This window comes from Phaseolus vulgaris, chromosome 9 (assembly GCF_000499845.2).
Source record: "Phaseolus vulgaris cultivar G19833 chromosome 9, P. vulgaris v2.0, whole genome shotgun sequence".
Taxonomy (NCBI): Eukaryota; Viridiplantae; Streptophyta; class Magnoliopsida; order Fabales; family Fabaceae; genus Phaseolus; species Phaseolus vulgaris.
Window position 1 is genome coordinate 11,236,494 of NC_023751.2, and position 27,014 is coordinate 11,263,507.

Here is a 27,014-nt window from a genome sequence, read left to right on the forward strand (position 1 = left end):
CCCAACCTAACTTGTCTTGGGTTTGACCTAGTCAAGATTGACCTAACCCAACTTGACTTACGTCTGAACCGACTTGAGGTTGAACTTGACCTCACCTAATCTTAATTAGGTTTGATTTAATCTAGTTGTACTTTAGCGTGGACTATTCAACTTAGACCAATTTGACTCAACCTTACATGACTTGAGTCCGATCCAACTCAATCTTGTATGAGTTAGTCCCAACCCAACTCTATCTTACCTTATATGAATTCAACTAGACTTAATCTTTTATAATTTTAATTGACTCAAACTTACTTCCAAAATCTAAAAAAAATAAAATATTGAACCTATAACCAATTCACATTCAATTAACTGAATTGGACTTTAAATTTAAAAATATATATTTGAATTTTAAATAAATCTATTAAAAACAAAGTAATATGTATTTTTGAATACTTATATATTTGATTTGAAGATTTAGTTCGTTTTACTCGTCCTAGTTTTTTTTTTTTTTATCAAAGATCCATCCTAATTACATAGACCTAGTTACTCAGATATTTTTTTTTTTTTGTATGAATGGAAAATAAAAGCTATTTTTAAGGTGAATTAGAATTGATTCTTCATCCTTTCCATTATTTTGTTTTACCGATAATGTGCAAATCAAATATCTCCTATCACTAGAATAAACACCAAATCAAAAGCTCTACCAAATATATTGTACCTTCATGATTGGAATGGTGTAAGGGTACATCAATACGGAATGTACTTTTAAAACTCATTACTGTGGATATATTTTTTATAAAGGTCGAAATTGGTACAATTTTATAAAGATATTACTTAAATAGGTAGATTTTGATCCATACGAGTAAGTTATCATGTATCAATACACAGCTTTAATTTTTGAAGAAATAATGCTTTATTTACGAGTTTTAATTTTTGTTTGTATAAAGTTCTTTTTTACAGAAGTCATCCTATATATGATGACTTCTGATTCTTTAATTTTTTAAAATTCACAAGGATGTCTTATTTATAGTAAAAACGTGAGTTTATATTTACTTTGTATTATTTATTTAGACAGTGATAGAATGGGTGAAGACTATTGTAATTTGTATTTAAATATTTTTGTGGAGGTAGGTTCTAATAAAAGAAAAATTATTTTGAAGTTTAGTATGATTGTGCCTTCTACAAGTAAATTAATAGACATGGATTAAAATTGTGATGTACTTTTAGGTGACGAAAGCTCTTTCCCGTGACATTAAGGTTTGTGATAAAGGTTTGTAATATACATAGGCTAGATGGAAAATTAAAAAAAAAAAAAAATCACGTCTGAGATGACTTCTGCAAAAAAAGTTGTTTATATTAAAGTACAATAAAAAAAAACCAAGATCACTACACAATCCTAAAAGATATATTAATATGGTTGATGAAATAAATAATGAAAATATTCAATCACATTTACTAGACAAATAAATATACAAAACAAAGAAGAATTAAAAAAAAAAACTTGTGAGTTCGGCCTATATATTATTTATGTATATTAAGATTATACAGATGATAATATTTATTAATATCCATATTTTTAATTACTAAATTAATAGTAAAAATAAAATAAATTTAAAATTTAAAATATGTTGAAAGAGTAGATAAAAAACAACTATTTTATCACTTTTTTTTTTAATTTTTTCTCTTCATCTGTATAACTTTTAACCTTTAAGTCTTTTATATTATTAAAAGGTAACTGATCAGTAAAAAGCTCTATCATGTTTCTCTCCACTACATTTTCCACACTTTGATAAATAAGCTTATACGACTCTACCATCAAATAACTAACAATGTACTGTATTAGCTCATACTATCATGTTTGTGAAACCCTCAAGCTCACTTCCTCCACCCCCATCATTTCTTTCTTCACCCATACTTTCAAAAATATTAAAATTATTCATTTCAAATTTTAGAATCCAAAATATAAATTTATATTCTCGATTATATATTCTAAAATAAAAAATTTATTTTGAACTGTTAATATATCTATATTATATTATATTATAGAGGGTATAATCCCGAAATACAAAATATCATAAATTTTAACTACTATATTTATAATTAAAAAGTCTCTATATTTTATATTTCAAAATTAAAAATTATTCAATGAAACATATCAAAATATAATTTGTATTTTTTTAAATATGGAATGTAGAAAAAAGAATATAGATGTGCATGGCAAATTTTTATGGCATTTTCTTTCTGCACTCCTTCATTTTTTTTCTTCCTTTCTTCCTGCACCCCCACGTGCAAAGACAAAAATTTCCTATATAAAAACTGTACATTTATTTTTTTGCATTTCAAATTATGAAATTCGGTAAATTTTTGAATTGGCGCTTCCGGTAAAATTTTGGATTGGCATGTCCGGTAACTTCTTGGATTGGTGCTTTTGGTAGCCTTTCGGATTGGTGTTTCCGGGTAGTACATGAATGACATTGTTAAAAAGTATGCATTTTGGATTCAAAAATCCATAATTGAAAAAAATTATTCTGGATCCACCAATCCATAATAAAAATTAGACTTCCAGATTCAACAATCCAAAAATCAACAATTTATGCAAACTTTGTTTTCAGAACCCACCCTCATCCAGAAAGCAATATGATCCACTTCCGGATTGATGAATCCGTAATATACTCTCAAATTCCAATTTCAAATAAAAGATGAGGTTCAGTTTCAAGATTTATAAAATTGTGGTGGTGCAGGAAGAAAAATTTAGGGGTACAAGAAGAAACTGCCATTTTTTATCATCCAATCTTATGCAATCACAGAATTATATCATCAATGGGCCTGATCTTATTATTGACAACAAGTACAAGTATTTTTCCACACCTTAATTCTGTCTCTTTCTTCTTGCACTTCCACATGTTCTTCTCTCACCTCCATAAATTTTTATATTTCCAAAAATGTCCCTTTGATATTTTAGATTAAGTAATTTGAAAATCATTTTTCAAAATTCGTAATTAGCTTCCGGATTACATAATCCGGTGTATTTTTTCAGACGCATGATTAGTTTTCAAATTACATAATTTGAAACTCTTTTCTAATATGATATTAATTTTCAGATTATGCAATGCATAAGCTTTTTTCTAAATGTGTGTTCGAATTATATAATTTGAAATTTACTATCAAATCATGACTTTTTGATTATATAATCCAAAATATTATTCTAGATTATGTAATTCGAAATATGAAGGTGACAAAAAAAAATATATATATATATTTTTATATTTTATATGATGTGTGAGAATAACAACAAACAATCTCTTATTATTCTTTTGTAATAAAATTCCTTTTTCTACTCACCCCTTCCCTTCCCTCTCCACACACCCCTTTCAATCCCTTCACAATCTTAAACATTTTCTCTTGTACAAATATTACCCCTTTTTTATGTATTATTATCTTTTTCAACTTATACAGAAATCCTCCAACCTTATCATCGACCTCAACATAATTTGAAAACCTGGTAAATATAGTTTTACATTTGAAAGATAGTTTATATATTCTTTCATCTTCTAATTTATCTAAAGACTACAAAATTATGACAAAACACTAATTTTTTTAGATATAATGATTAATCTAAGGATGCTATCACTCTACCACTTAAAGGTGGAAAAAACTTTAATTACTTGTCAAAACAAAATTCTAAATTTAAATTTTAAAAAATAACACTGGTATATAAAACTTTTACATTCCAAACTTAATCCCTAAGCATACGCGTAGCCAGGTGGAGAGCGGAGCAAAATGTCAAAGTGGGAGCACGACACGTTGCCCTGAACTGACGATACATAGAAAACATAAAAACAAATGAGGTTCGTTAATTTAGTGTTCAAAGTGTTGAAATATCCAAAAATTGGGATTCTAAAATTAGCGTCACTGCGAGCTTCAGTTCATCGGAGAGTCGAAAAAACAATGGACCTGCGTGAATCGATCAGCAACCAAACCGATGTTGCCCTGAGCATGACAAAGCTGTTGTTGTCAAAGGAAGCTCGGGACAAGAACTTCGTGTATTCGCCGCTGTCGTTGCACGTTGTTCTCAGCATCATCGCTGCTGGCTCCAAGGGTCCCACACTCGATCAGCTTCTCTCCTTCCTCCGATCCAAGTCCACCGACTATCTCAACTCCTTCGCCTCTCAGCTCGTCACCGTCGTACTCTCCGATGCCTCTCCCGCCGGCGGCCCTCGTCTCTCCTTCGCCGACGGCGTCTGGGTTGAGCAAACCCTTTCTCTTCTCCCTTCCTTCAAACATGTTGTCAATTCTGATTACAAGGCAAATTTGGCTTCAGTTGATTTCCAGACCAAGGTAACTTTCCCTCTTTTTCACTACCGAATCCTCCATCCCCTTCATAATTTTGCTTTAGAGGCTAACCCTTTATGGAGGCATTCAATAATTTGTAAACGGTTTTTGTAAGACACCTGAAAACACTTTTTTTCCAGTTCTAAAGAATGAAGAACTGTGATCAAAGTAAGATCATTAGGGTGCCTTCATCCAATGGTTGATGACTTGGATCTTCTAGAGCCTTCTATTATCAATTGATTTTATTTTAGCAGAATAAAGTTTTCCATAAAGAGTCAGTTTGGATAAACTTATCTATAACCATTTGAGATTAAAAAATGATAAGAACAAAATTGAAGAAGTTCCTCCGAGATCTTGGGCATAAAAACAAATTTGCAGAAGTTTTCTCATATTAGATTCTTCAAAAAATAGCCCAAACACTTTTATTTGAAGAAAATAAGAAAGTAGAAATAAGTGCCAGCTGAAATTAGCTTCAATTTTTGGATAAGATAAATGATTTCAAGTATTCCAAAAGCAGAAATTAGTTTATGCATATAGCTAGTTTTATGTTGGGAGAGAAACTTATTTTATTTTATTTTATTCTTATTTTCCTCTCAAACAAGACGTTATCTAAACATTGACATTAGACTATGATCAATGCCACCTTCAAACTAAAATGTTATTAAGTACAAATTTCAATGCTTCTTATTCTGTTCATACAACCTTGCCACTGCCCATAAAATATGGAAAACATCCAATTGCCATTTCTGTTTTCATTGCCAATTTAAAATTAACTATTAAAAAGTTGAATTTATCCCTAACTCAATCCTATAAATCCTATAAAACCTATCTTGGTAAAACGATGATTGTATCCACTTATACACTTGAAAATAAAATGAGGATGGTCTCCACTTATATTATGTAAATTAGTTTTCCAAAAATTACTTATGGGATCTCCGACAATAACTTAATGAGCCTCTAGTTTTTTGCTCCGTAATTTAGTACTAGATAGAACACAAATCTCTTGATCCTTCATCAAATTGATTGTAGAGTAACACCAAACTGATTGTAGAGCAACACGAGTGTCAACTTCTATTTGAATTGTTGCCTTATCGACTTGATGGTCTGATTTTGTAGCTGTCCTCATTGCGGCCTGGTACACCATATTTGATCTGTATTATAAATTCTAATTGATTTGGTAGCATAAATATGTGGGGGGAAAAAGCTTTGCAAAAACTTAAATCCTTTTTTTTAAAGTGCATGAGATAAAAAGAGCAACTGTCTATTCATACAATTGGTTAAATTTGATAATATTTTTTACTTTTTAAGGCTGTTGAAGTGGCCAGTGAAGTTAATTCTTGGGCCGCAAAGGAGACAAATGGCCTTGTAAAAGAACTTCTTCCTGCTGGATCTGTTGACAGTACAACCAGACTCATCTTTGCAAATGCGCTGTACTTCAAAGGAGCGTGGAATGAGAAGTTTGATGCTTCACTTACAAAAGACCATGATTTCCATCTTCTTGGTGGCAATTCAGTCAAGGTTCCCTTCATGACTAGCAAGAAGAAGCAGTTCATTAGGCCTTTTGATGGTTTTAAAGTCCTTGGTCTTCGCTACAAGCAAGGCGAAGATAAACGCCAATTCAGCATGTACTTTTTCCTTCCAGATGCAAAAGATGGGCTGCCAGCTTTGGCTGAGAAGTTGGCTTCTGAATCTGGGTTCTTGGAACGCGAGCTTCCTAATCAAGAAATTGAAGTAGGGGATTTCAGGATCCCAAGATTCAAAATTTCGTTTGGGTTTGAAGCCTCTGATGTGCTGAAGGAACTTGGAGTGGTTTTACCTTTCACTGTTGGAGGTTTGACAGAAATGGTGGAGTCTCCTGTGGGTCAAAACCTATGTGTTTCTGATATATTTCACAAGTCTTTTATTGAAGTAAACGAAGAAGGTACTGAAGCTGCAGCGGCTACTGCTGCAACTATAATGTTGAGGAGTGCTCGGTTTTCGTCTAAAATAGACTTTGTAGCTGACCACCCTTTCTTGTTCCTCATCAAAGAAGATTTAACTGGAACAGTACTCTTTATCGGCCAGGTGCTCGATCCTCGTGCTGGATGATATTAGAGACCAGACAACATTGGTAGAAAAATTCACTCCCTTTATCTGTTCTATTTTTTTACTTATGGTCGGATGATCTAAAATTGTTAATGTTTGACTTTGAAAGAAAGTAAAAAGAGGTACAAATGGATCAACTTTTATATTTGTTGCTGCCAACAGTCCTAGTTGTTACCTACTAGTGTAAGTAGTTACGTGATTAACCCAACATTCATGCTCTATTGGGACAGTAAAATTTTAATGAAGTTAATGGTGTGATTGAGAGAGAAGTTTCTAAAATTTGTTAATGTATTTCGTGGATTTTCTTGAAAGAATATTATTGCTTCAATGTCATATACACATGTAGTGTTTGTGTTTATACAAATTGTATGTTGTTGCAACTTTTATTTTATTGCTCATACTTAAAAATGACTCAAGGTAAAATGGATAATTAAATAAAACATGTCAGCGTGCATTTAAGTGTAAATATACACTATACATGTATTGGCAGTGGTTACTTATTCACTTCTAACATGATATCATCGTGTTAAAAAAAAGGATGAGGAATTAATTTAGCCTTTAATACTTCATCTCTTTATTTTTATTTTTTTTAAATGTTCGTTTTTATTTATTATGGACAACAAATGATTTCACTGTCATACTAGTTTATCATTCTATCAATAATAAAACATAATTTACAACTTCATAAGAATCATCATGTATGTTTTAAATTCTAAAATTTTACTCTCATGTGACCATTTTTTATCTGAGTGTTAGGGTTTTGAATAGCTCCTTGATTAGCTTCAACAACTATTATTTACCTTACCCACTTAGATATACTAGATTTCGATAGTAACTAGGGGGAGCCCAGTAACACTTCTAAAATTTTATACGGAATGTCTCCTGTATTTTTATAAAACATTAACCTCATATGATATAAACTAAATTATATATTTTTTTTTTAAAAATACTAGTTTTTAACCTGTCAAATAACTAAATTAATTTTGTATTCTAACCATTTTTTTAATATTAATTTCTATTTTTGAAAAAAAGTTATAAATTGAATGAAATTGTGTAATAAAATATTAACTTCATGGACCAAAATATGAACGAAGTTTTAGATGGTATAAAGAATTAACTATTCTTTTATAAAGGAAAACTAACATTTATTATAAAAAGTTATTCAATAAATCTTATTCTATAAATAAGTCTTTCACTTTCTTTTTTTATCAATTAAATTTTTGTAAAGTTTATTAATAAACCTAAGCTCGTACATATTTAATAAAACCGACATAAAAATAATTAAAGAGGATAAAAATAATTAAAGAGGGGAGGAAGAAAAGTGAGTAAATAAAACATAATGTTGTGGAGAGAATGTTTGAGCCCATTTTGGTGGTGCTTAGGAACAAGTCTAAGGCACCTAGAAGACTCTGGTGTTGAACTATTCAAGTCATTCTACACAACATTCAATAATGTGAAAGACAGAATCCGTGGAGATGGATGTGATGGGTTTTTATTTCATTAATAAAACATAGAACATATCTTAATTATTTTTAAAATATTATAACTTATGCTGTTTATTATTTTATTTTCATTTATAAATCGACTAATTTTAACCCTAACTATTGACATATACATAAACCAACATATTTGTGCTTATTAATTTTGTGAACGGAGTTAACAGAATCCACCAACCAACCAAACTAATTGTAAGCAATTTTACATAGATACTTACTTAACTCTATGCTCTAATCGTTAATGTTAATGGTAAGGAATTTACTTGAATGTTATATATATAATTTTATTTAGAATATTTAAGGGGATAAATTAAAAAAAGAAAATCACATTAGTCATTTCTTGAACGTCTTTTATGTTTTTTGAATTCTTATTATTACAAAGTATTTATCGAGATTAATCTTTATATCCTTTCTTTTCTGTTATCACAAATCCCAAAATAAATTTGTTTTTAACTCTAAATATATATATATATATATTTATTTATTTATTTATTTACTTACGCTCAACTTTAATTGATATTTGTTGATGCTATCAAAGAGTACTTTTAAATATGCCGTGTGATGGTTTGTTTATGTGGATTTTTACTATGATGTCATCCATATATCTCTCAACACTTTAACCTAAGATGCATTTCAATTTTTTAACCTAAGAAATTTTTTATCCATCAATTGATAAGGGCCTTTACTTTTTTAAATAAAGAGACTTTATATTTTTAAAATCAAGAGACGTCACTAGTGAGAAAATTTGGTTAGTTATGTAGTAAACATTGTTCTACCCTCATTTTTTAAATGCATACACATCTAATTATATATATAATAATTTTTCATGAAATTTAATGGTTTACATGTCGACGTAACAAAATAAAATAACCAAAAGTTAACTTAGTTTAACTATAAATCATCTAAACTATTAATTTAAAAGCCATTACATTAAAGCGTAATGACTTATGAAATAACAAATAATATATATATATATATATTAATATTTTAAGAAAAAAAAAATATGATCTCAATAATATTCAGTTTAGTTAAAGTTACAAGGATTTTTAGCAATTTTATTCTTTTCTGATTATGTTTTTTTTTTATGTTTGATTTCTCACCTCGTCTACATTGTTATGTTTTTAGTTTTTTTTTTCATTAATTGTCAAATTTACTTTTATAACATTTTAATTTTACATTAAAATTATCTTATGTGAAAGAAGTATTAACGAGATTTCTCTATTATGTGTTGAATATTTGATAAGATATTTTTTTGAGGTTGACTTCTATCTTATCAAAAAATGTTCCTAAACGGATCAAATCCAACTTATAATACCATAAGTCCCAGTCTTAGACTTTGATTTTAAAGGATTATAATTAGACTCGACCTATAATATACACAATTTCTAATATTAGAATCTTATAATCGAATTCGAACTATAACCCCACAATTACTTTTGAATTCTACTATAATGTATTATATAAAAAATAAATAAAACACTTTTTTTTCTATTTTTACTTTGTAGCAAGTAATATATTTATTGAAAAACAAATAAGATGTAAACCAATACAATAATGTTAGCAATTAAAAGATTTCACCAATAAATAGAATTAGATTGACATATAAAACAAAGGGCGGATATTTTTTAAGTATAAATAAATGTACATTTAAAAAAGTTTGCAATAAACTAATATATTTCAATATAAAATAAACAATTGTTATAAAATATCAAATTAAACTTAATAAAAATGCAAACACATGCTTTTATTGCCCCTATATTTCACTAGCTTTAATATAATGAAAATAGTTTAAGAAACTAAAATAAATAAAATTATAAGACTAAAAGACCAAAAAAAAATAAAAATCAGATGAGAGAATCAAAGTTATTGTAACAAACTAAACTTTCAACAAGTTGAAAAGTATTGTCAAATACGTTTCATAAAAGATATACTCATTTGAATTAATGTTTGTGACCATTAAATGATCAAAACATAAATACAACTAAATCACGTGGATAATACAACATTAAAAGGGCTAAATAATAGAAACAAAAATGAATGTGATTTGATATGGTGTGAGAGAAAAAACATTTAAAGGGTTGATATTTGCATCTGACATTAGAAAACGTGAACCAAGTGGAGATAAGTTTTGAAGGGGGTGTGGTTTTTGAGTTAGTTTAGAGGTGGAAGCCCAAGTCAAGAGGCAAGACAAGACTCAGTGGCGTTGCTCTCTTCAATTTCCTTAATTTTGTTTGACAGATAAAACCATTAATTTAATCCAAAGTCAGAAGTGTTGACCAAAATATTCGCCATTCAACTGAAGAGCCAATTTGAATTGGAAAATGTTGCAAGCAAAGAAGGAGCGTAGGTGTTTCCTTCCACGGGCGCTTCTTCTGGGTTTGCTTTTTTGCACACCAACTTCCCAAGACGCTAAACGCAAAAGCACCACTCTCACATGACGACCTTCTTCTTCTTCTTCTTCTTCCTCTTCTTCTCAAACAATGAGCACCGCTAACTCTAACAACCCTTCTTCTCCTCCACCTACGATCAAACAACGTAGGCTCACTCGACAGGGGAGACTCCGATACGTCACTGACAAAGACGCTGGTCTGCATTCCACCACTTCTCTACCCTCTTCTCCTCTTCCCTCCTTCAAGTCCGCTTCCGATCATTGGTCTTCCTCTGCGGTTCCGCAACCGCTTCCGCGTCCAGACTCCCCGTTGACCCGCCGATACGACCATCATCACCTCGGATCTCCCCCTTTCGAACATCCTGGCTTCGCTTTTCCCAGGTAAACCATCGCTGCTGTTCCTTCCACTCGGTCAAACGTGTTGTGTTGGATTCTGAATCGTTTGCGATTGATTTTTACGTTTCAGAAGGTCGGTGGATCATGAAGCGGTGAGAAGTATAAGGTGTGCCAGCAATTTGGGTAGACCTTCTTTTGATCCGGGGGCTTCTAATGCCAAACACGATTTAAGAGTGAACATTCCACCTGCAAGAGTGTTGGCAGGTGAGTTCTCCACTCTTCATGGATAAGAGGAAAATAATTGCTAGGAAATCAATCTCTGATGAAAGTTATTGACTTATTCCAACTATTTGATTTTGAACTATATAATAATTTCATCTATTAATACACTTTTTATATAGTATTTTTTCTACTATCGACAAAGGTTTATAAATAGTTGTTCAATTTTGTGTGTCTCATATAGTTTCTAATAAATTTTAAATTCTCATAGCGATCTAGGAGCAACATATGTCCATGTTTTTTTAGTATGTGTTATGTAAAGATGAACCGGGACTTTGTAAACACTGTGGTTCTAAATGTCACCTGGGATTAAATATTAAATGTTGGAATATTTTTGTTTTTACACTTCTCGTTTTTTTGTTGTCGAGACAGGTAATACTAGTTCATGTAAAGATCACACAGAACACTCTCAAGATAATGACTCCGAAAATGTTTCCAACTTGAGATTGCATTTTTCGGCCAAGAGTGCCCCCAATAGCATATTCTCCAGCCCTGTCACTAGTCCACGTAGATCCAGCAATGTAGATTTCTATGATCCTTCTATCATTTTTCCTCAAGATTTTAATGACATTTTGAGAGTGTCACCGGCTAAAACTGCTCAGAGTCCAGATCGGACTCCTCTGCGCAGCCCAGGGAGCCTCCTCAATCCAGAGGGATGTCAGAGTCAGCTTCATAAACATAGCTCAAGAGTGTTGCCTGAAAATAATCATGTTGATGCACATCCACTGCCCCTTCCTCCTAGAGCGTCACCACCGCCAGCACAGTCATCTCCCCAGCATCAACCAAGTATCTTGCACCTCACCGTAGAAAATTCACCTTCAATGAAAGGTCAATGGCAGAAAGGAAAACTTATAGGGCGGGGATCATATGGATCTGTTTATCACGCAACCAACTTGTATGTCCTTCATCTATACTTTCGTTGCCTTCATGGGAGGTTTTATATTGTTGTCACGTCACAGTCATGGTTTCATTTGTAATATTATTGAAAATTGCTGATAAATGCAATGGAAGTGGCTGCAACTGCGGTCACAGAAATCCCAAAAACCTTGATTTTTGCATGACTGTGGACTGTATTTTAAAGCCTGACTGTTATCTGCTTTACACTTTAACTTTCTGTTTGTGTCAGAGAGACTGGAGCCTCGTGTGCAATGAAAGAGGTGGAAATGTTCCCCGATGATCCTAAATCTGCCGACTGCATAAAGCAACTTGAACAGGTTCTTCCCCCACGTGTTTTAATTTTATTATGTTTAAAAACAATATCTCTGATAGAGAAAGCAATATTATGGCTATAGTAAAAATGATATGCATACAAAATAACATGGTCAAGCCGATAGCATAATTTGATTCCTACCTGTTAATTACAAGTCCGGATTCCTCTAAGAATGAGTTATTCTCATTCAGCTTCTAGTTTTCTGCTTTTACCAATGGTGGAAATACCTACAAAAATACTTCGACGCTGAAGTTAGTCCGAATATGATTTGCAAGTGTGAGAGTTAAAAATTATCTGTGTCTCTTGGATGTCTCTCCTATTTATCCTTTCTGGTTGGATCTTTGGTGTCATGGACCCGCCCGTAGGATCCAAAAGGGGGCCAATCACGCCTTAATAATGCTTTGTAGATAATTTGACATCTTACTGTCTAATAACGTTTTAGGACCTCTTGTGATTTATGTTAATTATGCCGAGAGGCCGACGTGTTGTCGGCTTCTCGGCCATCCAAACAAGAGTTGGATTTAGCCCATTGTCACTGTTGATTAGCTGTTAAATGCCAACGTGAAATAAACACATGAGCTGAAATTATAATTGTTCAGGAATAGTTTGGAATTTTTATTTTTTGGAACACAAGAATATTTTTTTGATCTAAATATTGTCACCAGCTTTAATTTCTGTCCATTCTCCAATCCTGTCACAGGTTCAGTTCAGTTACTGTAGTGTGTTTTGAAGTTCATTGTTCTGGTAACTAGAACAAATAGTCTAAGGTTCATGGTTTCATTGTTCTAATAACTAGAACAAGTTACTATATTTGTTTAATAGTACAAGGCTAAGATTAAGTAGAGGTCACTCTCAGACAAACAGACGTTTATACGTACAAACTAGGAGAGGTTTTAAAGACAAGTGCCTTAGTACTAAAATTCGTTTCTAACTAAAACAGAAGCCTAGCTGATATAATTTGTAAAGAATTTTGAATTACTGTTTACATTTTCTCTTCCATTGGTTGTTATTTATTTTTCCATTGAACTGAAGTTTTTTCTTAAGTACTCTATAATTGTTTGTATACCTTTTCCAAATGGCTGGTGTTGAGCCTGTTGTTCTGAATAGTTTCATGTTTCAGGAAATTAGAATTCTCCGTCAATTACACCATCCCAACATTGTGCAGTATTATGGAAGTGAATTAGTGAGTTAATTATGGTTCTTGTTTTAACTTTTAACTTTGTTGTTACCAATAACATTAAATTTGTGCAATATCTTGGTTTTCAGGATGGAGATCGACTATACATATATATGGAGTATGTTCATCCTGGATCACTTGATAGGTTTATGCATGAACATTGTGGAGCTATGACAGAATCTGTCATTCGCAACTTCACAAGACATATTCTCTCTGGATTGGCATATTTGCATAGTACAAAGACTATTCACAGGTAACAACTTTGATGAAAAGAATTAATTTACCTCGTTTTATTTCTCTAGATATTATATCTCATATGCACTATATACTAACATCTGATGAACTAGTTTATTCTTCTAGCTAAAATTGTATCTCAAACAATAAAAAAGTTCTTATGGAATTTGTTCTTGATCTAGTAAAAGTTTCTTTTTTCCTTTTGGGTTGGATTCTGATAATCAACTTAATCAAGTACTTATTTAATAAACTTCTTCTCACATGAGGTGTTATACCATACATTTGATGAAACTTACTGGAATAAGCTAAAAATTTAATAAATTAACCCCAAAAAATTAATCTAAGATAAAAAAATTTATACGGTTTTCATAAGTTTAGATAAGCTGTTTTCATAAGTTTAGATAAGCTTCCCACCCTCGGTTTCTGTTTTTTTACCTAAAAGTCCTGATTGCTATTGCTGTTTATGATTCTGTAGGGATATCAAAGGTGCAAACTTGTTGGTTGATGCATCAGGCATGGTTAAACTTGCGGATTTCGGGGTGTCAAAAATTGTGAGTTTTGAATTCTGATCTTCTATTACTTTTATTTAGGTATAGACTATTCGTGTGTATTTCTAATTATTTTCTCATTTACAAAACAAGTGTTAACTTGACACAAATAGTTTATCAGTTATCTTTGATGGCAGTAATATTTATTTTTGTTTTATTTGTTTTCTTTTCTGCTGGTCTAGTAATTTTAACAATCTGCTCCTTTCAGCTGACAGAGAAATCATATGAACTTTCATTGAAGGGTAGTCCCTACTGGATGGCTCCCGAGGTAATTTATTATTTGTATTATCTATGGAGATTTAGATGGGTAATGAGTAATGACATGCCACTTTTTTTTATAATTTGTTGATTGAAGCTCATGAAGGCTGCCATAAAGAAAGAATCCAGTCCTGACGTTGCGTTGGCCATTGATATATGGAGCTTAGGATGCACTATCATCGAAATGCTGACAGGAAAACCTCCTTGGGGGGAATATGAAGGGGTGAGCACCTTATGTGAACCCATTTTAGAGGATTCCACATTTTAATTTGTTGGTTTAATTTACCAAGATCAACAATCCCTCTCTACCTATGCTAGTGGCAGGGCAATTATGTAAAACAAACATTTTCATTATCAGCAAAAGAAATACTAATGCCATGCACTACATTCTGCATGGATATTTTTTTTCCTTTTTTGCAGGAGAGTTCTTTCTAGTTTAAAATTATGTTTTCAAAATACATTCTCTGGAAACTAACATTCACATGAACTATTTTAACCACATTTCCCATTAAAATATTTCCATGGATGAGGAGAAATTCGTGATACGAGGATGTAAAAGTTGTAGGCATATGAATTATTGTCTAACTCTTCTAGAGATATTTTGGGCATGTAAAAATCACTTAGACCTGGAATACTGTTTCCGTTGTTTCAACGTTAATATATGGCTAAGCAAAACATTTGAATATCCTTACATCCCTGATATTCCTATTCATGACATTGGTATTCTTGTGTTTGGTTAATTGGAAAATTTAATGACCTGGTTATTTTCTGTCCACTAGCCGCAAGCCATGTTCAAGGTACTGCACAAATCCCCAAAAATACCAGAAAATTTGTCGTCAGAGGGACATGATTTCCTTCAGCAGTGCTTCAGAAGGAATCCTGCAGATCGACCATCGGCAGCACTGCTTCTTACTCATGCCTTTGTACAAAATTTGCACGATCAAGATGCTCTACTTCATTCACAAGGGCAAAGCTGTCCCAGAGGAGACCCTGGATCAGGAGTAAGTGCTAATTATATCTGAACTCCTTAATAATGGACCAATGTCAAGGTCCAAGGAGATTGATCATTATCAATTATAAACAACCTCTTGTTTGAGTTTATAGGGGTTGAGCTGTCTATATGGAAGAAGAATTTTTTTACGATCTAGAATCACAGTGGTTCTAGCCAATCTTTACATAAGATGCTGTTGGATTTTTCAATTATTTAAAAGAATGATAAAACAAAACTGTCAGAGAGATTGACCAAACTGGGATCATTATATCTCGTATCATATAATAACTTTTCCAATCTAAAACATGATTTGCTTATAACTTGCCCAACTGTTTTTTCTCTGTAGGATGATTCAAGTAGACATAGTCCCGGTCACAGTTCAAGAAATAATAACCGTAGTGTAGTGCCAGCCTCCATTGGCGCAAGGTTTTTGCACAAAATTCATAATTTAATAGGGTATGTTTTCGTCATTATTTGCTCTTGGTATTTGACAATATTGTAAATGTTAAATTTGGCAATATGCTCCTGCTACCTCATTGCATAATTCTCTTTGTTGTTTTTGTATTTGACAGTGACACTTCGAAAAAATATGACAGCGAGGAATCTAATCATGTTACTTCTTCTCGTAAGTCTGCATGCTCGATGACAGAAATAAACAGTCCTCAATCTCCTTTGAAATCTGGTGCCCTCAATTACATGGCCAATTCCAGCAACATACCCCTCACCACCGTTATGAGAATCATCAGGCACATTTGAAGCCTGTCACAGCTAAGATTTGATTAAAAGTTAGAATGATAACTATCATATATATATATATAGCAGGGATTTGGCAGCTAGGAGTCCTCAATGATGTTGAAAAAATATGAAGCTGGTGTGGTAAAACCAATGGGAAGTTCATATTCCTTTGAAATTGCTATTATGTACATAAGGACAAGGTTAGTTTAGTTGAACTAATTTGCACTCATGTAATTCACATGTAAATTTAATTTATTATATAATATTTTAGGAATAACTTCTCAGACCATTACTGTTTTGCTTTTAAAAGTTTTTTCTTTTATGAAAATAAAACTTTATTTAATTACTATAATTAATTTGGATAAATTGAATTTGAGAATTTAAAACCAAAGATATTTCCAAGAATAGTTAATACATTATTCAATTATGAAAAGTCTCATCAAGAAAGAAAAACAATCAAATTTCTATTATATACATAAGGACAAGGTTAGTTTAGTTGAACGTAGGCATATAGTTAATTTAGTTGAACGTACGCATATAGTTAATACATTATTCAATTATGAAAAGTCTCATCAAGAAAGAAAAACAATAAAATTTCTATTATATACATAAGAACAAGGTTAGTTTAGTTGAACTAATTCGCACTAATGTAATTCACATGTAAATTTAATTTATTATATAATATTTTAGGAATAATTTCTCAGACCATTACTGTTTTGCTTTTAAAAGTTTTTTTTAATGTATTTTTTTTTTATGAAAATAAAACTTTATTTAATTACTATAATTAATTTGGATAAATTGAATTTGAGAATTTAAAATCAAAGTTATACATTATTCAATTATGAAAAGTCTCATCGAAAGAAAAAAACAATAAAATTTCTATTATATATATAAGGACAAGGTTAGGTTAGTTGAACTAATTCACACGGATGTAATTCACATGTAAATTTAATTTATTATATAATATTTTAGGAATAACTTCTCATACCATTACTTTTTTGCTTTTAAAAGTTTTTTATGTATTTTTTTATGAAAATAAATCTTATTTAATTATTATAATTAATTTAGATAAATCGAATTTGAGAAATTAAAACCAAAGATATCTCCAAGAGTAGTTAATACATTATTAAATTATGAAAAGTCTCATCAACAAAGAAAAACAATAAAATTTATATAAATAACATATTAGAGTTATGATGATAAAAAGTATAAGCATGATTTCAAAAAATATCACAAATATAACTGTAATTTACTAATAAGACGAAGATAATATCTTTTTAACCAATTTAAAATCCTTTAAAAAAATTAGTTAAAAACAATAAATTTATTTTAAAATTATTCTTACCTATTTAAAGCTAAAGTGCTAAAGTTCTTGAAAAACTCTTTAATTTTAAATTCTCAAATTCGATTTTCTTTAAAAAATATTTAATTAAAGATATTTCCAAGAATAGTTAATACACTATTTATTTACGGTTTTTATGAATAGGAAAGATTCATATGGACTGAAGATTTGGTGTAGATTGGCCCATTCGTAACCCAACTAATACCCCGTGTTCTCCCACGCATTAGTCATGTCCGTCATTATCATTTGAAACACTCTTCACTTTCCTTTCTGTCTTTCTTTCATTTTCTTGTTTAATTCTTCTTTTTCTCTCTGCCCACCAATCGGAGCATAGTGAGTGCCCGTGAGTGTTGCTACTGATTCAGCAGATAAAAATGGGAGCAGAGTCACAAATTCCACGAAGCTTAATCCACAGAATCTACGCTCCCTTGGCTAACGAATTTCATTTTGCACCACCACTCTCTTCCTCCAGAACAAATGAACTCGAACTTGTATGCTTCTCTCTCTCCCTCTCTTTTATTCATCCTCGATTCTTGAATTCAATTTGCATTGTCATTTAATGAATGCGGCAATTCAACTGTGTGTTTCTGCATCTAATTGTCAAATTGATGAAAGGTTCGAGGTGTTCTACGAATGCTGCAAGGGTTTTCTGGTCCCCTGTTCTCTTGGGATAAAAGTGCAAAAAGTTTCCGTGCAAAGAGCGGAGTTTACGTTAGTCATCTCTCACAGAAAAGTCTCCACTCTCTTCTCAATCAGTTTATCCACGCAGCTACGTGTCTCCAATTCGTGGCGATTACACTCGATAAAGTTGAATCTGCAGTGCCAAAGTCTCCCCCTACTTTGAACGCGTTTGCGTCCTCTGCTTCAGCGTGCCTTAAGGTTTCCTTATGATCCAACTTTGCACACGCTATTCTCTCTAGAATTTTCTCTGCTCTGATTTTTAAATCAGATTTGCTTGTTTCCCTTAGCGGTTACGGAATCTTGCCTTGAAGGAGGAAACGTCATTGAGTAATGCAGATGGAATAACCACTCCAACCTTGTTAGGATTGACCAATTCTTTATCAAGGTTTTTGCTTTCTTTAAATTTTAAACTTACAGAAGATTATGTTTTTTATGTTTTGACTTGCTAGAATTTGATTTTAGGAAAGTCAGTTTTTACATTTGTAATTGTCTCACATTGTTCTTCTTGAAATGTAGTTTGTTTTGGTCATTGTGAGTTTGTGATAGTATCTGATGGTCCTTTGCTGGATTCAGTCTTTGCTCAGGGGCTGAATTTCTATTTCAAGTAGTGCATGAGGCCATTCCTGCTGTATACTTTGAGTTTGGTGTGTCTGTACCAGCAGCAGAACTCACTGTTCACGTGCTTGACTACCTTCATAAGAAGCTTGATGAAATATGTCTGGTACAAGGTGGTGAGGTCGTGACTAATTTTTTGTGCTGTACAATATGTATTTTCTGAACATTGCTTTTGGTTCAGGATGATAAACTTTAGAATCTATCCTAATCACAGGAGGAAGCTAACCAGATGGTTCTTTATATGTACGTTGGAAGCTTGTTGCCGTATATTGAGGGCCTTGATTCCTGGCTTTTTGAAGGAATTCTTGATGATCCTTTTGGTGAGGTAATGGTTATTGAAATTCTCAATTCCTCTAGGAGAAAGAAGTTCTTTCCTATGTTGTGCTAAAGAGTGTTATGGAAATAACTCATGTTATGTTGTTTAACTTTAACTTAGAATTAATACGATGAGTTTTCCGTTGGTGCAAGAATTGCAAATGAATGTCTTCCTGTCCTCCTTTCACTTTGATTGCAAGCTTTTCCAAATATAAAATAAGTTAATCTAAACATGGATTAAAATGTTGCATTGATTATGCCATCTCCCTTTGCAGATGTTCTTTTTCACTAATAAAGAAGTTTCAGTTGACGAGGCTGAGTTCTGGGAGAAGAGTTATTTATTAAGAATACTACAGCATAGCAAGTTAGGTTCAGACTTTTCTTCCACAGATTATGGCAATGATTCTGTCCCAGCATCAAATGACAAGGAAATGGACAGGAGGGATTCCATTTCTTTGTCTGGTACAACTAAAGGAAAAGAACCAAGCATTGGAGACCGTCCAGCTTGTCCCCTTTTTATTAACGATTTAGCTAAATCAATAGTTTCTGCTGGAAAATCTTTGCAACTTATGCGCTATGTACCTAACTCCTCAGTGAATTGTAGCAAAGAAAGTAATTATGAGGTTGGAAGTACCAAATGTTTTAACTATGGTTTATATCCTACTCAGAGAATGGCTGGGCTAACCTTGCCAGAAGTTTTTTCTGTATCACTAGTTGGACTTATTGGTCACGGTGACCATGTCTGTAAGTACTTTTGGCAAGAGAACTGGTATGATATTGTAACTGTTTCTTCCTATGCATCTTGTGTAAATGAGGAAAAAATAGATAATGACAATAATGAAAAATTAATTGCTCCACCTTATTCAGAGAAGACTTGGTATAAGTTTTTGATTGATACATTATTTCAAAAAAGATCAGCTGACTTAAAGCTAACATATGAACACATAAATAATGACACGTTAGAGCTGAGAGGGGCTAATGTTATTGAAGATGAAGTGCTTCTCTGGAGGTCATACGTGGAAAATCCAGTTATTACAGTATGTCAAGCAAACCTTGGAAAGAATGGGAATGCCTTGAAAGCATTGAATTTATCTCAAAAGTTCAGCCTGCCTTCATTAAATGATGAGAGTTTAAGAAGAGCTATATTTGGTGCAGAAAGTCCTGGATGTTCTGATAGTGAAGGAACAAACTATACATTTGGCTTTCACTTTGACGAATCTGAATACCTTCGCTCACAGGATGACAGAAAGCTTTTAGAAATGTTATTTCCTTTTCCCACTATTTTACCTTCATTTCAGGTATTTCTACTTGGTAGTCTGAACAACTTTAGATCTAGGATGCAGTACTTTGGTATATTGAACAGATATTTGATTTGAAAACAGGATGATGTTCCTGTGTCGGAACTCTTACCTTTCCAGAGAAACAGTAGTCTTATTTCAAGAGTTCTTCGATGGATGCAAAATGTTGACTTAAGAACTACTCCACTTCCTCTAGTTATTATGCAGTACTGTCTAACCTTCTACATTCAGAAACAGGTGGATTAAATTAAATCTATCTATCATTCAAGATTTAAGAGTATAACAATATATAATTGCTATATTTTTAATTGGACAGGTGGATTATATAGGAGTGAATATACTGTTAAAGTTAATGAATGAATGGAGATTGATGGAGGAGCTTGCAGTATTGAGAGCTATTTACTTGCTAGGTTCAGGTATTTGATTAGTATTTAAATTGCTATCATATTGTGCTCGAATTTGTATTTTATCACTTTAAGCAGGATAGGAATGGAGTCACCCTAGGTTTCTCTGTTTCCTGTATTGATTTGTTTCTTGTGCAGGTGATTTGCTGCAACACTTTTTGACTGTAATTTTCAATAAGTTAGATAAGGGTGAAGCATGGGATGATGATTTTGAATTAAACACAATATTGCAGGTAAATTTACTTTATTTTGTTAAATTGTTACTCTGCTGTTTCCTCTGGTATACTTTTTTTTGGTTCTACACTATAGAGTCCGTCGCTGCAATTTATTCTTAAAGTTAGACTAGATATTGGTTAAATTCTAATTTATTACATTAATTTATGCTTTGAACTTATGGAATGGGTTTTCATTTAAATGCTTGATAAGTGACTTATTTGATAAATTTAGGAATCTTTTTATGTCTTTTTATAATATTTTTTGTTCATAATCTATCTATTCATATCAACTACAGGAATCGATCAGAAATTCTTCTGATTGTATGCTGTTAAGTGCTCCAGATTCATTGGTAGTGACGATAACCAAAAATCGTGCTCACAGTGATGAGGAAGCTAGCACAGCTAGTGCTGTTTTGAGCACTCTTCGACAAAGTCAGGCCAATAGCTTTGGAATTAATGGCCTTGATATGCTCAAGTTCACGTATAAGGTCCTTCTTAGTTTTTTTTTTCCTTTCTAACTGAATTCATAACTATTTAAGAATATGAGCTTCCTTACAAAAAATAAAAGGTATATTGTAAATTTGGAATTTGCAGGTCCCTTGGCCTCTTGAACTTATTGCAAATACAGAGGCAATTAAGAAGTACAACAAGGTTTCTGGTTTGCTTTTGAGATTTTTTTATATTTTTCCTTTTGGCCTTTTTATTATTTTCATCATTTAGATTATCTGTTAGTCTTTTGCACTGATGTTTACTACTTTTAATTTAAATAAATATTTATGGTAGGTGATGACCTTCTTGTTGAAGGTCAAGCGGGCAAAATTTGTATTGGATAAAGTGCGGAGATGTATGTGGAAGGTACTTCTATAATTATTCCCCATTTCTCTTCAGTGGAGCATGTCCTCCCTCGTCTAAATCTTTCTTGGAATAAACTTAGCTATCTAGTTATGTATTTTGTTAAATTCTAGACATCTACGGCAAGGTTTTTGAAACCTCAATCGTCATCTGCAGGGTAGGGGATCTGCTACAAATTTCAGAAAGCATCATTTGTTAGTGGAGCAGAAACTCCTTCATTTTGTGGATGCTTTTCACCAATATGTGATGGATCGGGTTAGCACATTGTATTAAGATAATTATTAAAAAAGTTGCTCTGATAATATTTTCCGGCAAAACGTAGTATATACATGGGGCGTGATTAAGGGTAGGCAAAAATCCAAATTACAAAATCCAATCCATAATTATCCAAATCCATATTAGTTTTAATCCATTTAAATGAATTTATCTCAAATCCATATTTTTGGATTTTAAATCCAATCCATTTAATTGGATATGGATTAGATATAGATTGGATACATTTTTGGATTATCCAAATTGCATTTTGGGTTGGATTTTGACTTGCCACGATCGAGGTTGAGCCAAGACAATCCGGGCTAAGGTTGAGCAAAGTCGGCTCAAGTCCACGTCGAGCCGAGTCGTCCAACCCAAGTCGAATCGAGTCGCTATGGGCCAAAGTCGAGCCAAGTCGTTCCGGGCCAAAGTCGAGCCAAGTCAACCCTAGGCCAAGTCGAGCTGAGTGGCCGATATTGAGTCGATCTGAGTCGGTCAGGGCCGATATCGAGCTGAGTTGGCCCAGGCCAATGTCTAGTCGAGTCGGTCCAGCCCCATGTCGAGCTGAGTCTTTCGGGTTCGATATCGAGTTGAGCAAGCCTAGGCCGATATCCAGACGACCACACCAGGCTGATGTCCAACCGAATGGGCCAAGGTCGATATTGAGTCGAGCATGCCCGGGCCAATTTTGAGCTGAGCAAGCCTGGGCCGATGTCGAGTCAAGCGGGCCCAGGTTGATGTCAAGCCGAGCAGTCTCGGGCCCATGTCGAGTTGATTGGGACTGGGTCGATGTCAAGTCGAGCAGGCCCAAGCCAATGTCAAGCCAAGCGTGCCCAGGGCGATGTCGAGTCGTCTAGGCCCGGCCTAATGTGTAGTCGCCTGGGCCAAGTCCAATGTCGTGCTAAACGGGCTCGTGCCGATATCGAGCCGTCCGGGGCGGGTTGATGTTGAGCCAAGCAAGCCCATGTGGAGACGAGCAGTCCCGAGTTGATGTCGAGCCTAGTGATCTCTGGTCAATGTTGAGTCGAGCGGTCTCGAGTCGATGTCGAGTCGTGTGGTCCCGAGTCGATGTCGAGCCGAGCGATCCCGTGCCGATGTCGAGTTGAGCAGGCCCGAGTTGATGTATAGTCGCTCGGGCCCAGGCCAATGACGAGCTAAACGGGTCCGGGCCGATTTCGAGCCGAGTGGGCCCAGGCCGATATCGAGTCGTCCGGGGCGGGTTGATGTTGAGCCAAGCAGGCTCGAGCCGATGTCGAGTCGAGCGGTCTCGGGTCGATGTGGAGCCAAGCGGTTTCGAATTGATGTCGAGCCGAGCGATCTTGGGTCGATGTCGAGTCGAGCGGTCTCGGGTTGATGTCGAGCCGTGCGGTCCCGGGTCGATGTTGAGTTGAGCGGGCCCGAGTTGATGTGAGGAAAGTTTATGGGAGTTTGAGTGATGTGATGGTTGAGACAATTTTGAATTTTTTGAAGGTATAAAATGTTACATTACAAATTTACCCTTTTACCCTTGCCTATTAAAAAATTTAATAATGAAATGAGTTTTTTTTTGTTTAAAACATATTCATAAATTTAAAAATTATAATTAGAAAAAATAAATATGTATTAAATGTAAATGTAAATAGGTATAATTTACAAATTATAATTAAAAAAATATGTATTCAACAAATTAAATTAAAACAGGGATTTCACGTCATTTCTTAAAATATTAAACATGTATTATAAAATTCGAAAATAAATCAGAAAATGAATTAGGTACTATATAAATAAATAAAAATATTATTTTTTAATATTAAAAACTCTGTAATAATGAAAAATAAAAAATACTACAAAAAAAGGTAATTAACAATAGAAAAGAATTTCGTAAAAAATTATAATTAAATAAATTATAACTAATAAACATAATAATTATACACAAAAATTTATAATATAAACACAACAACAAATTAAATAAAAACAAAAATTCAAATAATTTCTTAAAATGTTAAACATATATTATAAAATTAGAAAATAAATCACATCTTATATAAATAAATAAAAAATATTAATTTTTAATATTAAAAAACCTTGTAGTAATGGAAAATTAAAAATATTATAACAGTAAAATAAATAAGGGTAAATTCGGAAATGATACATGTTGACGTGACTTTTCCTTTACCTCTCTTCATTTTGAGGGGGAGTATATTTGTATATCCTTTCATTCTCTTCCCCACAATATCATGGATCCAAATAGTTGATATTCCCTCACTTCTTTGTCTGTGAACAGTACATCCATTAAAGCAAACAGATCTTGAAATGACTAGTTGTAATTGCTTTTAGTGTTTCTAATTCCTTTTGTGATAATAACCCAATGTAATGTTCTCATCCAGTATACACTCTTGCTTGCATGGTTCTGCATCTTGTGAAGGGAACCTGAGCATTTTTATCTGTCACCACAATTTCTATGCAGGTATATCACAGTGCATGGCGTGAACTATGTGAAGGTATGACTGTAGCAAAATCTCTGGATGAAGTCATTGAAGTCCATGAGGCTTACATGTTATCAATTCAACGGCAATGCTTTGTGGTTCCTGATAAGCTGGTGATTTATCATATCTCTTAATTTGGGCGTTTGTGTTCTCCTTTCATTATGTTTTGACTAGTGTATTTAGGAATTTTTATGGAGCAAGCTTCAATAGTCTTAGCATTCTTTATTGCATTCAGGGGGCTCTTATTGCCAGCCGCATCAACAGCATCCTTGGCATAGCTTTAGACTTTTATAACATACAGCAGACATTAAGTAGTGGTGGAGCTGTTTCTGCCATCAAAGCAAGGTGTGAGATGGAAGTGGACCGGATAGAGAAACAATTTGATGATTGCATTGCTTTCTTACTTCGGGTATTCTTCTAAAGAATTTATTTTAACTCTGCCGCTATTGTGTGACTGTCTGTTCTATTTGGTCTTGAAAATAATTCGTTCTTTATACTATCACTAAAATATATGCGCAGCATTATTTTACTCATCTGGTGTTTATGTAAATAATAAAGAGAACTTAGGCACTGACGAAATTTACAGATCTATGATATGCTTATCGGAAATGCTTTAAAAGATTTTACACTTCATCAAATTGGTGAAGTATTCAAAACTATGGTATCAGATACGTGAAACAAATAAGATTATCTGTACTTTGTAGGTTTGAATACTTTATGGATACGTATTATTGAAATATTTTAGAGTATTGATATCAGATACAAGAAATACAAGAAGTAAATTGTATCGGTGCTTCATAACAAAATGCTCAATCACATGAATTGTTATTGAGTGTCACAGAGTGGCAATAATATTATAATCTATGATATGCTCTGTAACAGGCAGTTAGGCAGATTTATCTTATATTGACGATAACGATGTCTTCAAGTCAAGGGAAAATAATTTGGGCCTATAGAAGCCCAAGTTAGATAAGTCGATAGCAAGTTCTTCCTGCACCCAATCATCTTTCAAATTTTCCAAAATTACCTTCTATTATGGATTTGAAAATCTGGAATTAAAAAAATCCTAAATGCAAAAAATACATTCTGGAAAGTGATTATTAGTTATGAGGTGAGGAATGATTAATGTTTATGCTATTAGTCATATTTTATTACAAAATAATGATATGCTTTGTTATGGAAAGTGATTATTCCATAGATTTTTAAATATAAAAAAATAAAAGGTACATCATTAAGAATCAAAATGGAACACGATGGTATCATATAATGCTGAGGAATGATTATCTCAATATTTGTTTGGTAGGATTTTACTCATTTACCTATCGCATTGTGCAAGTAAATTTTATTTGCAATTAAGGCCGCTTGGAATGTTGAGATTTGATCACTACCAGAAGAATCTGGTCGTACCTTTACCTTTCCTTTCTTCTCCCCCTTCTTCCGGAAAAGAAAAGGTGAATGATGTTGTTTAGTACTTATAATATAACTCGTACCCTGGATTTTTCAGGTTTTGTCATTCAAATTAAATGTCGGGCACTTCCCTCATCTGGCTGATTTGGTGACCAGAATCAACTACAACTATTTCTACATGTCTGCTAATGGAAATTTGATGACTGCCTCCAGTTCTGGAAGTGTTACTTCAAGGTTGGCGAAGCCCCCTGGGTAGAGCTTTTTGATATTAAGGTGATTTGTCAAAACTTTCATCTGAATATGCAAATAATTCTGCGCCTGCTTTCGTGTTGTAAGTATTTTAGAATATCCTCCATTTGCTTGATCTTTGAGCTTAGTTAAGGAGGACAATTGGAAGCTGTTGTAACCCGTGTTGCTGTAACTGCAGAGCCACTTGTCTGGCAGCCTGCATGAGTGTGCATAGCAAGATATAATTTGTGTCCTTGTTATTGTCAGCTACGTAGGATCAACTCCTACTTTTTTGTCTCATTGTGTAAGCCCGAGTTCGGTGGGTTCTCTCTCTCTATATGTCATGCTTGGTTTAATTTATTTTAGCTTATCAGATTTTAACAAGCTTTTGAAAATAATCTTTTAATCTTAGTAATCAATGTCTCTAGGATCCTAGCAAGGAATTAATAATAGAAAGTAAGGGTGGAAAAATAATCCAAATTACAAAATCCAATTCATAATTATTTAAATCCATATTAGTTTTAATCCATTTACATGGATTTATTTCAAATCTAAATCCATATTTTTGGATTTTAAATCCAATCCATTTAATTGGATATGGATTAGATATAGATTTGATACATTTTTGGATTATCCAAATTGCATTTTGGGTAGGATTTTGACTTGACCCGATCCAGGTTGAGCGAAGTCGGCCCAAGTTGAATCGAGTGAGTATGGGCCAAAGTCAAGCCAAGTCGTTTCGGCCCAAAGTTGAGCCAAATCAACCCTGGGCCAATTCGAGCTGAGTGGGCTAGAGCCCAAGTCGGTCTGAGCCGATGCAAGTCGATAGACTAGGCCTATGTCGATATGAGTTGCCTCAGGACGATGTCAAATCGAGTGGGATGGGCT

At 33.2% G+C, this 27,014-nt stretch overlaps 3 protein-coding genes across 6 annotated transcripts; all 3 read left to right on the forward strand.

Annotated features, from left to right (window-relative positions):
- The first annotated feature begins 3,723 nt into the window (after positions 1–3,723).
- Positions 3,724–6,678, forward strand: LOC137820494 (serpin-ZX). Its single transcript, XM_068624615.1, has 2 exons — positions 3,724–4,320; positions 5,623–6,678. Exons 1-2 carry the CDS (start codon positions 3,826–3,828, stop codon positions 6,400–6,402), a joined length of 1,275 nt encoding a protein of 424 aa, XP_068480716.1. The 5' UTR covers positions 3,724–3,825; the 3' UTR covers positions 6,403–6,678.
- A 3,316-nt stretch (positions 6,679–9,994) lies between these two features.
- Positions 9,995–16,341, forward strand: LOC137820774 (mitogen-activated protein kinase kinase kinase 5-like). 2 transcript variants are annotated; one of them, XM_068625014.1, is made up of 12 exons: positions 9,995–10,665; positions 10,751–10,884; positions 11,272–11,794; positions 12,026–12,113; positions 13,230–13,292; positions 13,376–13,539; positions 13,996–14,071; positions 14,277–14,336; positions 14,424–14,549; positions 15,106–15,327; positions 15,664–15,773; positions 15,890–16,341. In XM_068625014.1, the coding sequence occupies exons 1-12, from the start codon at positions 10,376–10,378 to the stop codon at positions 16,071–16,073; spliced, it is 2,040 nt and encodes a 679-aa protein (XP_068481115.1). In that variant the 5' UTR covers positions 9,995–10,375; the 3' UTR covers positions 16,074–16,341. The 2 variants fall into 2 exon arrangements, with proteins under 2 accessions (XP_068481115.1, XP_068481116.1); XM_068625015.1 differs by having other exon boundaries at positions 10,179–10,665; positions 10,754–10,884.
- Positions 16,342–17,556: 1,215 nt separating this feature from the next.
- Positions 17,557–26,486, forward strand: LOC137820948 (uncharacterized). Of its 3 annotated transcripts, none has more exons than XM_068625298.1 (16): positions 17,557–17,885; positions 18,010–18,273; positions 18,363–18,460; positions 18,649–18,811; positions 18,905–19,015; positions 19,281–20,303; positions 20,388–20,540; positions 20,620–20,719; positions 20,846–20,940; positions 21,219–21,410; positions 21,517–21,573; positions 21,706–21,777; positions 21,931–22,029; positions 24,473–24,604; positions 24,727–24,900; positions 25,996–26,486. In XM_068625298.1, the coding sequence occupies exons 1-16, from the start codon at positions 17,769–17,771 to the stop codon at positions 26,152–26,154; spliced, it is 3,009 nt and encodes a 1,002-aa protein (XP_068481399.1). In that variant the 5' UTR covers positions 17,557–17,768; the 3' UTR covers positions 26,155–26,486. The 3 variants fall into 3 exon arrangements, with proteins under 3 accessions (XP_068481399.1, XP_068481401.1, XP_068481400.1); XM_068625300.1 differs by having other exon boundaries at positions 17,624–17,885; positions 18,649–18,803; XM_068625299.1 differs by lacking the exon at positions 21,931–22,029 and having other exon boundaries at positions 17,629–17,885.
- Positions 26,487–27,014: the final 528 nt, after the last annotated feature.